This window comes from Notothenia rossii (assembly GCF_949606895.1).
Source record: "Notothenia rossii genome assembly, chromosome: 11".
Lineage (NCBI taxonomy): Eukaryota > Metazoa > Chordata > Actinopteri > Perciformes > Nototheniidae > Notothenia > Notothenia rossii.
The window spans coordinates 41,267,646-41,280,521 of NC_136910.1; the positions used below are offsets into that span (position 1 = coordinate 41,267,646).

The 12,876-nt window shown below is 39.2% G+C and overlaps 1 protein-coding gene across 2 annotated transcripts; it reads right to left on the reverse strand.

The window, feature by feature from the left end:
* Window positions 1-865: 865 nt before the first annotated feature.
* Window positions 866-12,097, reverse strand: nup54 (nucleoporin 54). Of its 2 annotated transcripts, XM_079660469.1 has the most exons (14): window positions 11,961-12,097; window positions 7,405-7,488; window positions 7,215-7,250; window positions 6,587-6,673; window positions 6,278-6,436; window positions 5,520-5,758; window positions 5,241-5,428; window positions 4,609-4,805; window positions 4,460-4,514; window positions 3,639-3,732; window positions 3,003-3,110; window positions 2,708-2,827; window positions 1,579-1,689; window positions 866-1,419 (listed from the first exon to the last, which is right to left on the reverse strand). In XM_079660469.1, exons 1-14 carry the CDS (start codon window positions 12,001-12,003, stop codon window positions 1,291-1,293), a joined length of 1,650 nt encoding a protein of 549 aa, XP_079516595.1. In that variant the 5' UTR covers window positions 12,004-12,097; the 3' UTR covers window positions 866-1,290. The 2 variants fall into 2 exon arrangements, with proteins under 2 accessions (XP_079516595.1, XP_079516596.1); XM_079660470.1 differs by lacking the exon at window positions 7,215-7,250.
* Window positions 12,098-12,876: the final 779 nt, after the last annotated feature.

Below are 12,876 nucleotides of genomic sequence, written 5' to 3' on the forward strand. Positions count from 1 at the left end.
TAATAAATGTCCTTAAGTGATGTCACTTGAGTCAGCGTGAGTTGGACCAGTGTCATTTCGAAGACCCTAATGCACGAGGGGATATCATCTTTGGATAGCTGGTTAATCAGTTCAACTGTCAATCAGTTGGAATGTAGGACATTAATCCTATCAACTCAAGCAGGACTTAGATGAGATGTTGGAAAGTGCTCGTCTGCAAGTAAACACAGGTGATGAGACATGTCGCTTATGAGAAGCCAAACAACATTACTATATTTGTCAGACACAGAGCGATTACTAAAACAATTAAGTTACCTTTTAGGGCTTTACCGAAGAGTTTGAAGATTCATTCATAATGATGACGTTTAAATTCTAAAACACAACTTTGGTGCATTATTTAGTTTAAACCCAATATTGGTGCACAGTTAAGAGATAAGATTAGGCTACATTAATATTATTCAAAACTATCATTTGTAGAATAAGATTTCAGTGGTGACTGCTTAATCTTGTGATCCCAACCTTAAAAGAAACAACCTCAAAATGTATTGAATATAGAATATTATAATTTTAAAAAACATCTAGTAATGAATTATTCATCAACTAAAATTTCCCCAAATATTCGGTCAAAAACGGTCTGCTCTCCAGCTTGTCATACACAAAGGTTACCCTCAAGATGTTCATTAAAAGAAAGTTGATTTATTGAAAAGACTAACTCACTCAATTTTATGAATATTTTAAGGGTTATAACGTCACAAAACCTTATGTAAGGCTTTAATGCTTCATTTAAAAAAACCTTAACAGAAAATGTAAAAGTGATACAAAAGTGACGTTCGGTACAGCCCTACCTTTATATTAAGTTTGCAAGGAAAGGGATGTAGTGAAGAACTTGTTGACAATTTAACCGACATTTATTACATTCTAACAGCATAAAAAAAAGAAATACAAAGTTTTATTTACAATGTATTCAATCACAACACACTCAATCCCAGGATTTGTTCACAGGGTCACAGGTCATAGTCTCATATGCATAATCTGATTAAACATTGGGTAGGCCAGATTTTGTTAGACGATGAGTCTTTCCACTGTTTATGAGTTCAGTATAAACCTTCCTTGTTTTGTTGGTACAGATAGTGGGGCCTGATCAAATGCTGATCAAGAGAGTAACTACTCCAAATTCAGATCCTCTGTCATGACCTTGTTGCTCCCATGACAAAAAGGATAATATGACTCGTCTTGGTGAAAGGCAGGACAGCTTTTTATAGGATTTATTTTGAGTCAGAGCATGTGTATGAGTGTGTTGGCAGGGTAGACTCAGCTCAGGATGCTTCCTCTCATGTGTCCACTGTCACTCAGCCCGTGCTCTATGAGTTTAATGTCCTCCAAGTCATCTTTGATGACACTGATCAAATGACTCAACCCGTCCTGCTGCTGCTTTAAGTGCTGAGAGGGACAGACAAGAAAGAAATGTTGCCGTTTATGCCCAACAGGAAAAAAAAACACTTTTGCTTTACTTGGGAACTGTGCTTTCAGAGGTCTGGATTCCACAGTTACAGGGCAAACACGTTAAAACAAGATGCATTTTGTAAACTGCCGACTCACTTGTTTGATTTCCCTGAGGAGGTCTGCATCAACACTGTATCGCTCTTCTGATCTCACAGCTCCAAAGTGATTCTGCATCCTGATCTGAGACATTAATTCATTCAACCGACCCTGGAAGAGAAAACAGCACAAATACTGTAAAATATATCCACCAAAGACTTTGTCCCAAGCTTTGGATTGACAAGCCAAAAATACAACTTGATGGAAATGAAGCTTAAAAGGCAACATGTGTTGTTTATCTCAAGGATGGCCAACAACTCATGACCGCTAATGGTGTCACATTATGCGTTGGCAAAGGCAGTAAAGAGTAATAATGCTTGCTAGCAAACATGGATGTTAACAATGCAGGTTTCAAACTTAAAACAAAAAAAACCCTGCATTTTGGGGGGCAACATTGAATGTAAACACTTTAGTTTCTTGAAACCTTCCCAGGACACCTTAAATAATAAATACAAATAAATAATTGCTATGTAACCAGATAGGGTTAGCGAAAATAATACTCAAATACCAATGAAAACGGTTTTATTTCCTGAATAACTTCTAAGTGATCGACCAACTGTTCTTACAGGATATTGAATTCATTGTTGAAAACCAATTTGTTTTGGTAATATATAATTTTCAAACAGAGTAAACCCTTTTTATCCTGATTTACATTCTAATAAGAGCTCGATGAATGGAAACATTTCCACAGTTGGCTTGCATGTATAATTTGTTTGGTTTAGGCCAGGGGCGGTTCTAGGGGGGCGGGGGCAACAGGGGGCCATTGCCCCCGTAACACTGACCAGGGACCCCCGTGGCGCCGCTCCAAAAAAAAGCTTACAATATTACAATTTATTGGAACTAAATCAAATCGGAGACCCGGATGTACAAAGGAGATTAAACTGTTCATTACCTTATATAAAAGCAAATACTGTTTATGTGTTTTAATTAAATTGTAACTTAAATGTACTAAAACAAATACTCTATCCAAAAACAAATACCAATTACTGTATTTTATGTTTATTTTACACAATAACTTTATACTGTCTTTGTAACCCGCTTTTATTGTGCCCCTCATGAAATAACTGGCCCCAGCCTGGCCCCCCTAGTCAAATTGGTCTAGAACCGCCACTGCTTTAGGCACCCTTACCTTGAACTGCGTGGGCGCATTCAGCTCAGACTGAATGGTATCCAGTTGAACTCTGAGATGCTCCTCGTCCACTTGGATAGCATAGCCACTTTTTCTCTGGATTTCCTGTTTGATCAGCACCTGGCAGAAAAACAGGGATGGGAGGGAGGAGTGATAAATATCAAAGAAAATATTGGACACGCAGACAGTGCCTGGGCATTCATTCAAACTCTAAGTGTAGATTGTAGTTAGATGTCTTTTATCACAGACCTTGTCAATAACCAACTAAATGTGGCTGAACAAATAGAGCAGCTACCTGCAGCACCCTGTGAGAGAGATCCATCAGCTTCCTCTTGTACTGCGCAATCTTGGCCACTGTTGTCGCCTGGTTCTTCTGCAGCTCACTTATGTCACCGGAAATAATCTGTAGTCCATGTGTGGGTGTTTTTGTGATGAGTATTTGTGTGGGAAAAACGAAGGGAGGTAAATTATTAACATTTTTGACATTTCTCTACCGATAACATTTTTAATAGAAAACAATTTAGCTCAACAACAAACTATGTTCAGTTTTTCAACTCAGTCCTACACACAGTTTCCCTCAACAAATAGTGAGTGGTGAGTTCCCTTTGCCACTATAATATTAATGAAGCTTGTTAATAAAGATCCTTTCATGCAAGAAATGGAGCCCGAAGTTCTCTAAAATAGGGAAATAAGACACAAAAAGAGCTTCGCATTGATACACATAAAAGTAAACACTTGTGGCTTTATTTATAATATTTATTTTGGCTATAAACAACCTGTTGGCAGCATTTATTGGACATCTGTGTACTCTGTCCTTGACACCACAAACTCAAAATACCTTTGTTGATTATCAGAAGGCACTGTGCCCATGTCCAGCGAGTCTTTCTTTGACATTTGGAGAGCTAAAACAGACAGCTGTGTTTTCACTTACATCCACTCTGGTCTGGTGCTGTTTGGTCATCTGCTCCTGGAACTGCAGCCTGCGAAGGAGCTCCTTGAAACCCACCATGGGCACTGGTATTAGTCTGGACACATTTTTAAATTAAATTAAATCATGCATTTATACAGGATGTTACTTAATGGCATTTTTTTTTATCGCAGAAAATCAACAGGCAGAAAAGCGGTGCATAATGGACAATGTTAAAGCATGTCAGAGCCATCTATTATTATTTTGTTGAAATAATGAGTGACATGTGGAAACACTTCTAAATCTCTTGAGAAGGGGCTGTTTAATTTAACTTTAATTCAATATATATAGGAAGTCTAGGCAGCGGCTGCAAACAACCAAATCTGAGCAAATTTATAACACTAACCTCATAAAATATGAAGCACTGATTTGGTTGTGTGAAGCTTCTTTTAAATGAAAAGGTGCATCCAATTAGGCTAAACGCGCAAAAAGAGTAGCTCTTTATTGCATAGGCGGTGCAGGGAGTTAAGAGGTGAATTGATAAGGACATATGCACTAAAAACTGCAGTATACAATAAAAGTTCAGGTGTGCAAGACTATTATCAATACCATGGGTGCAACAAACTTGCCTGCTTTATGTCATGCTCAACTTGGAATGGGGCTTGAGAGAATTATATACAATCTTAGCTCTGATTTAGCTAGCATTTAAGCCGTTAGTACAGTAAGTGTTAACCAGGAAAATCAAATGCAAGTATGTTGGTTGAAATGAAAATGCAGTAACTAGTGAATCTTGAGGATCTACTCCCCGTCATCACATTGTTCATAAACCCCCTTTGTTCACTTACTTGTCTGGCTCAGGGTTGTCCACCTTAGCCTGCTCCCAAATGATGGGGTCCACTCCTAGTGAGAGGAAACAACATCCTCAGAAGTAAATAACTTCTAATCACCAACAGACTAATTCAAATCATCAAGATGATGACAACTATGCATCTACCTGCAGGTGCATTCTGCAGCAGCTGTTTGAGCTGAGCTGGAGACAGCTCTGTGCGCGTCCCCGACATGGCCACTCCGATCGATGCGAGCTGGGCCTTGATGTTGCCCTGCTCCAGATAACTGAAGAGTGTGGTGGCAGGGATCCGCTTGGAGGTGCCATTAGGAGAACGCTCCACCACGTAAATGATCACCTCAGTCCTAGGGCAAAGAACACACAAACATTTCATTACATTACATTTTTTTGATTTATAGAATTTATTACACCTAAAATTCTTGCTTTGGTTTAGGACCAAAATACATTTCTGATCCTTTGCTACATTATGAACCATCCAGACCTATATTGGGTTGTCAGGGACGGGTCTGCTTTCTGTTCCCAGAGTCAAAACTAAACATGTACAATCAGCGTTTTGTTTTACACTCCATATATTGGGAATAAAATACCAGAAAACTTCACGTCTGCTGCAACTCTCAATTCTTTAAATCAAGGCAGAAGACGTGTTTGTTTGCTAAAGTGTTGCTTATTTGTAAGCACTTTAAATCGCTTTGTCGTTGAAATGATGAACATAAATACAATTACATTTCCTTGTCTTCCAAGTGTGTAATAGTAGTGAATGACATATTATCGTTACTTACTGATCATTGGGCAGGGCTTTGACACCATCCACATTGACAGTGAGAGACTGGTTGCTTCCCAGGACTTTGTGAAGAGTCTCCACCAGCTGCTGCTGCTGCGCTCGCACATCAGCTTCCTTTTTATTGAGAAGTAAGGCCACTAAACCATCCTCATCCTTACTCACTGGGACACAGCTATAGCCCACCGCCTAGGAAACAAATCACAGAAATACAATTTGATGAAGTTCAAAAGAACCTAAAGTACACTTCAAAACACTTTTATAAACTATCGGTCATTACCTTGAACCTGCAGAATGGGTTCTCCTGCGTGAAGTCGACAGGTTGGTTGTTGTTGCTGTAGTAGCCCTTCCCAGTGCCCCAGTAAGCCTGCAACTGGTTCCATTTGGCTAAGATGGTGTCACGTTCATCTCCTAACAAGGTGGGAGCTGACAGAGCAGTGACCTGCTGGTACAGCTGGGTGGTCTGAGCCTGAGCCTGCTGCTGGGCCTGCTGCTGGGCCGGCTGACAGAACAAGCCTCCTGGTAGGGGGCAGGTGAGGTCAAATATCACGTCAGATTGTGTAGTCCTTTACATTTCCTGAAACATCTTTATGGTCTTGTATTAACAGGGTAATACTACAAAAGTCCCCAAAAATGTCACAACTTAAACAGTATTTTATGTTTGCTTCAACTGCACATTTGTATTGATGACGATAATAATGCTGATTTCTGTAAACATGTGATTGTTGTCGCCCTCTGCAGGGATAAGAGGTAAATCGTTTGTAGAGTTGTAATGGAAGTTTGTGTGTGACCCTGCTGAGAAAAGAATCATAGGTGGCTGGATTTTGAAATGCTTTGAATTCCCTGTTTCTTTTGCTGCTCAAACGTACTTCAATGTGATTATCGTCAGTGACGAGCCGACTATTACATGTGCTTTTAATTTCATTTTCATGATAATACTGCCTAAGAAACTGATAATTAACTAACTGAGAAGCAATTTCAGATATAAGCTGGAAATTTCTGTATTGACAACAGCTGTCCTTGAGATCCAGGTCTTACCTGTCTGCTGCTGAGTGGGCTGGATATTAAAACCTCCAAACCCTCCCAGGGTTGTTGTTCCTAATCCAGTTCCAAATCCTGTTCCCCCAGCAGGAGCCACGGTGCCAAGCCCAGAGGAGAACCCAAAACCTTTGTTCTGTGTGTTACCAAACAGGCCTCCTAAAACAGAACAAAGTATCAACAGTGAGAAAAAATATCCTACGTTTTTTGTTACTGGAAATGTGTTTTTTTAAACGCTGTATGCACGCAACTTGTATTTCCTTGACATAAACATACATAAAGAAAAGCAATAAGAGTTACACTGCTGACCTGTGGTGTTGGCAGGAGTACTAAAGCTAAAAGTGGATCCTGGTGCAGGTGCAGTTGTTGCAGCTGCCCCAAAGCCACCAAACGTACCTGAAATGTTAAGCAAATCATGCCAAGTGAGATGGAGGAGGTGATACAAAAAGGGTTGAAAGATAGATAAATGGAGTGAATACAAAAAAAATGAAATAGCTGACTGTCTCCTGCATATAGGGAGCTTAAAATCACGACAGAGCTTTGAAGATTAACAGAAAGGGACACTGATTTTTTGCTTATCTTTTTTACAGAGAAGGTGAAAATGTACTAGATTTGCAAAGAAATCAAAAGGTGAGTGCATGATACAACATTTTGTCTCCTCATGCAAATGGAAACTACGATGCATGGCACTTTATGAGACAAAGCCACAAGTGAGATGAAAAATCACTGCACCACACAGATGTGGAAATGGATGAAAATGTGTTTGCAGACAGACTGTACTGATTCATTAATCACAAAGGTCATCTACCTGTGCTAGCCAGGCTATTACCAAAATTGAAAACAGTGCCAGTGGTGGTTGCTGTACCAAAGCACCCCACATTAACGCTGACTGCTGCTGGGTTGGCATTTAAACCAAACCCCCCAAAACTAAACCCACCAGCCGTGGTGTTTCCAGCTCCCAGCCCCCCAAATCCTGCAGCCAGCGGAGGCAGGCAGCGAGAAAGAGAGAATGACATGAAGGAGTTAAAAGGACAAAAGGTCAGGCCTCATATGGGACTACATATATTGTAAACACAGTCTTCAGGTACCTTAAAACCATTGTTTTGTTTTTAACACCTGTATCTTACCAGTGTTGGTGGAGCCAAAACTGAATCCTGTGGCTGGTGCAGCAGCAGCGGTGGGGGGTGCCCCAAAACCAGGAGCTGTAAGAGCTAAAAGAAAAAAGCAGACACAATAACGGCAGTGAGTTAAATTGGCAGACAGAGATTTGGATATAACCAGGGCTGTGTGATAACTACCAGTAGAGTTATCACAAGAACAGTTCATTTTCTCTATGTTTTCATATCGATGTTGTTTGATCATAATGATTCCAAATCCACACGTTGCTAAACGACATATGCCAAGGTTATGGAGTGATTTTTTACAGAAAGATGGAAACCACAAATGGAGACAATTTGGGAATATTGATAAAGAAAGGATCATCTCTTACTCATATAGACTAATCTGCACATAGACCCTGAGCTAGTCTAATAGGAGTAAAAGGGAGTTTACATTAAATAATGTTGAAAATGTACTGTATTTCATTTTGAGATACATAAATTGGATGAAATTAAATATTTTCTTATGTATTTTAGACTGTGTACCTATGTAAGGTGAACTTATAAATAACACATGTTTATTGTCCATTTTGGTATGCTTGTTATTTGCATTGGTTACCGTTTTTATTATATGTTATAATTTGTTTTCAATTATTATTTACTTTCGTGTTTGAAGAATACAACTTTATATTGTAACCCTTTGTAAAGGAAGCCGTTTTACTATATCAAATTACTTTTGGAAATAAAAGACAATGTGAGAAATAACTAATTAAAGAATATATTAGAAAAAGATAACAGTAATACTAATAACGTCATTAAATCCAATACAAACTATGTTTATAATTGAGTTCTTAGTGGGTATTTGCATCTTTGGGTTCAAGAAAAGCGCTATAGAAATACAATTTATTATTATTATTATTATTTGCGTAATGCTGGAGTACATTATGTTGAGCTAATTATACTATTCTGCCCCTCAGATGTAAATGCCATAGACAAAATAATAAATACAAGTATATCACCACTGCAAACTAATAGGTCAATCATAACAATGTTTTTAAAGTGATACCTCTCCTACAGTGTCAAAGTAAACTGAACATTATTATGCATGTAGAGGCAACATTGTTGTATTGAATACGATTTAAAATGTACCTAATGAAGTGGCAGGTGTATAAGTTGCTCTTCCTACGAATCTGGATGAGACAGACCTAGTCGATCTCTTCAATACAACTGCCCAACAACACAGCCGAGTAGCTTTGATTATTGGGGCTCAGACGAGGAGAGGTACCCTCTTTAGTGACCATCGGATCTGTGGACTGCTGCTGAGCCAAATGTTGCCGCTGATGCTGTAGTTTTGGCACCAAATGAACCGAATGAAAACCCGGACGTGCCTTCACATGAACATAGAGAGTGCTATGAGTGTTGAGTGTCGTGACAGTTACATTAACGTACAGCTACAACGGATTTCAATAGCTAGCAGAGGTGGGAGAAGGGCTCAGATATTGTACTTAAGTAAAAGTAGAAATACTAGAGTGTAGGAATACTCTGTTACAAGTAAAAGTCCAGGGTTGCAGTCGAATAGTCCATTTACAGTTGCAAAAATATGAACCCTTTGGAACTACCTGGATTTCTGCATAAATTGGTCATAAAATGTGTTCTGATCTTCATCTAAGTCACAACAACAGACAAACACAGTCTGCTTACGCTAAAACCACACAAACAATATGTTTGTATTGAACACACCATGTAAACATTTACAGTGCAGGGTGGAAAAAGTATGTGAACCCTTGGATTTAATAACTGGTTGACCCTCCTTTGGCAGCAATAACCTCAAACGTTTCCTATAGTTGCATATCAGACCTGCACAACGGTCAGGAGGAATTTTGGACCATTCCTCTTTACAAAACTGTTTCAGTTCAGCAATATTCTTGGGATGTCTGGTGTGAATCGCTCTCTTGAGGTCATGCCACAGCATCTCAATTGGGTTGAGGTCAGGACTCTGACTGGGCCACTCCAGAAGGCCTATTTTCTTCTGTTGAAGCCATTCTGTTGTTGATTTACTTCTGTGCTTTGGGTCGTTGTCCTGTTGCATCACCCATCTTCTGTTGAGCTTCAATTGGTGGACAGATGGCCTTAAGTTCTCCAGCAAAATGTCTTGATAAACTTGAGAATTCATTTTTCCGTCGATGATGGCAATCTGTCCAGGCCCTGAGGCAGCAAAGCAGCCCCAAACCATGATGCTCCCTCCACCATACTTCACAGTTGGGATGAGGTTTTGACTTTGGTGTGCTGTGCCTTTTTTTCTCCACACATAGCGTTGTGTGTTCCTTCCAAACAACTCAACTTTGGTTTCATCTGTCCACAGAATATTTGGCCAGTAGTGCTGGAACATCCAGGTGCTCTTTTGCAAACTTCAAACGTGCAGATCAGAACACATTTTATGACCAACTTATGCAGAAATCCAGGTAATTCCAAAGGGTTCACATACTTTTTCTTGCAACTGTAGCTTAGGAACCTTCCTAACCGAGTGAAATTACCCAAAATTCCCTCAGTGGCAGCTATGATAAGTGCCGTTCGAATTCTCTAGAATGATAGGAAAGGAGGTTTCAAACTTATTTTATAACCTCCTTTAGCTTAGGAACCACTGGACCTCCCTTGATAAAAAGGAGAGGAGAAAATGCTGCCCCACAATGCCTTGCAGACGCAGCATTTGTCGTCACACAACATTCGGCCGTTCACGGAAACAACCGATTATGACCGAGAAATTATATCATGAAAGTTACGTTTTAAAAGGGTAACTTGTTTTGAACGGTAATCAGTATTATAATCAAAAAGAGAAATATGAACGTTAGTTTTTACTGAAATGATCAAATAAAGTCAACATTTCACAGTCTTTACTGAGCTGTGAGGTTTGTTCAACTTTTAAAAGATGTTTGAATGGTGATATACACAGTGATAGATGTTAAGGACTAACGTTTATAATAAATACATTTGTATTGATTTTAAGATATTTTCAAAGTTCATACAATCATACGTATTGGGATCATTTGTATTAATGTGGACCGGAGGGAGAGGGTGACGAGGATAAGTTTCACTTTCCTTTTTTATTTCAATTCCAACTTTGGTCATGAAGAATATGTTTCTCTGTTGTCCACGTTCATAAATCATAAAGCAACAGCATCAGAGCACGGTGCAGAGTCTCTAGATGAGTTTACAGTAGTCCCTCGTTCTTATTATACATCCATGTTGTAGTCCGCTGTATAGAAAACTGTAGTTTCCATAGTTTCCCCACAGCAGCGGACGCACATTTATGACGTCTGCTGGCGCATCATAAACACGTAGGATAGTGAAAGTGCAGTCGGATTCTCTAAAGCACCGCAGTATCTTCTCCTAAATCCTTTTGAATTCTCCTATCCACTATCCCTTAACCCCGTGACGTTTCACCCAGAGGTCAAGGGATAGACGATAGGGATAGACGTTAGGAGCTGGTTTTTGGACTATTCGACCGCAACCCTGCATTCAAAAAGTTACTCAAGTCAAAGTACAAAAGTGTTGGCATGAAGATATACTTAAAGGTGGGGTAGGCTAAAATAACTGGATGGCCAACCTGCCTGTCAGCCTTCCATCTGTGCACAAACATATCTCGTGCCCTCATTGGTCATGTGCGCGTTCGTGTGTGTGTGTGTTGGAGGAGGGGCTCTGTAAGGAAGTCTGAAGGAAGAGGCAGACTCAAGCTGGTTTCTCCATTCTTACCTACCCTACCTTTAAAGTACCAAAAGCAAAAGTACCCTTTATGGAAATTGGTTGATTCCAGAATATATATTATATGTTTTGTTTATAATTATTGATACATTAATGTGTTATCAAAGCTGGTAAAGCTAGTGTCAGCTAATTTGCATCACTTTTTTAGACTGCAGGGTAGCTTGTGAATTTACTCCAGGTGTAAATAAAGTTTTGTGTTGTGTTGATTACATTTCACATCATTAATCCAAATCTGGTAACTACGGTAACTAAAAAGGTATTAAATAAACGTAGTGGAGTAATAGTACACTATTTACCTCTGAATTGTAGTGGGGTAGAAGTCCAAAGTAGGAAAACATTGAAGCACTGAAGTACACGTTTCTCAAAATTGCACATAAAGTACTTGAGTAAATGTACTTAGTTACTTTACACCATTGCAAATTAGAAGCTCATATTTTAACGTTGACATGAGTAAACTTGAGGATTGTTCATTAGCCAAAACAGCTAACGTTAGCTAAGGGCTAGCTACATCATAACGGGACACATGCAGTAAGATTGGGTAGCAAAAGAGAGCCGTTTACTTGAAGCCTTCTTGAAAGAGAATGCCCAAATCTGGTTAAAAAGCCATATGCAGGTCTCAGATAGAGAAAGCATATCGCATTATTTATTTTGTCGGCCGGTAAAATATACAACTCTCATGACTGTTGACAGAAACTTGCGCTGTCAGTTGACCGTTTATTAGTGTAATTGATCGTGAATGTACACCAAAATAACACTATTTAGACACTATGTAAGTAGCATCTTTCTTTGCAGCATTATTAAACTACTCCCACGTTTATTAAACTTACTTGCTGCAGGGTTAGCCGCTGCGCCGCCAAAACTGAACGCCATGTTGTCTTCTTCTTCGTCGCAGTTCTTCTTCTGCTTGTTTAACGGCGGTTGACATCCGGTTTAGAGGCGCTTTAGCGCCATCGTCTGATTAGGCGTGTTGATGGGGTCATTGGGTCAATCCAAAACCGCATTAAAAAAAACTAGATGTTATTTTCCATGCTTGTTTTACAATCGACTAATATTATAAATCTCCTTTTCCAGATCAGCCACCCTAGCACCGTATCATATATAAAACATTGTATTAACCATGGCCTGTGCTCTGTCACATGCTCAGTAATCATATTAATGTCAATTCAGGCATCCACAATTCCCACAGATTATTCCTAAAAATGTCTCTCTGCATCCCATAGCTTTATTGTCACATTAAACCTCCAAAGCCCTCTTGGCCAATTTATCGACCCTTCCATTTACAGTACCCTCAATCACAAACATTTTATTTTCTCCTGGACTTGCTAGTCTTGTGACTCAGATACAAATTGTGGGAACATCTTTTATGAAAAAACATTATCAAAGTTATTATACTGTAAAAGAAGCTACAATGGTGGGTCATATAGGGGTATATTCTTGATTGATATACTTGTCAAAAGTAAAATGAGGGTGGGGTTTCTGTGTTTTCCCTTTTCTGATGTATCCTGTTATGTGATTTATACTATCTAAGCTCACAAAGACCAGCAGGATATTACCTTTACTCCCTACCAAGACAATAGAGCCTTATCCTAGAACAGAACACACACCCAACACTTCAAACTTATAAAGAAAAACAATGTGGGCCTATCACAACACTGGAAACATCTGTTTTTGTATTTAAACATTAAGAGTTAATACATTTCTAGCTACAAACATCTCTGAGATGACAATCAAACAGTCAAAAGG

What these genes read in the sequence shown, in the direction of transcription:
- nup54 (XM_079660469.1), bottom strand. Translation starts at nt 12,003, where the DNA reads ATGGCGTTCAGTTTTGGCGGCGCAGCGGCTAACCCTGCAGCAA. An exon ending in GCCCACTCAGCAGCAGACAG is followed by an intron (nt 5,759 to 6,277) that starts GTAAGACCTGGA and finishes GCCCCCTACCAG; the next exon opens with GAGGCTTGTTCTGTCAGCCG. An exon ending in TCTCTCACAGGGTGCTGCAG is followed by an intron (nt 2,828 to 3,002) that starts GTAGCTGCTCTA and finishes TTTTTCTGCCAG; the next exon opens with GTGCTGATCAAACAGGAAAT.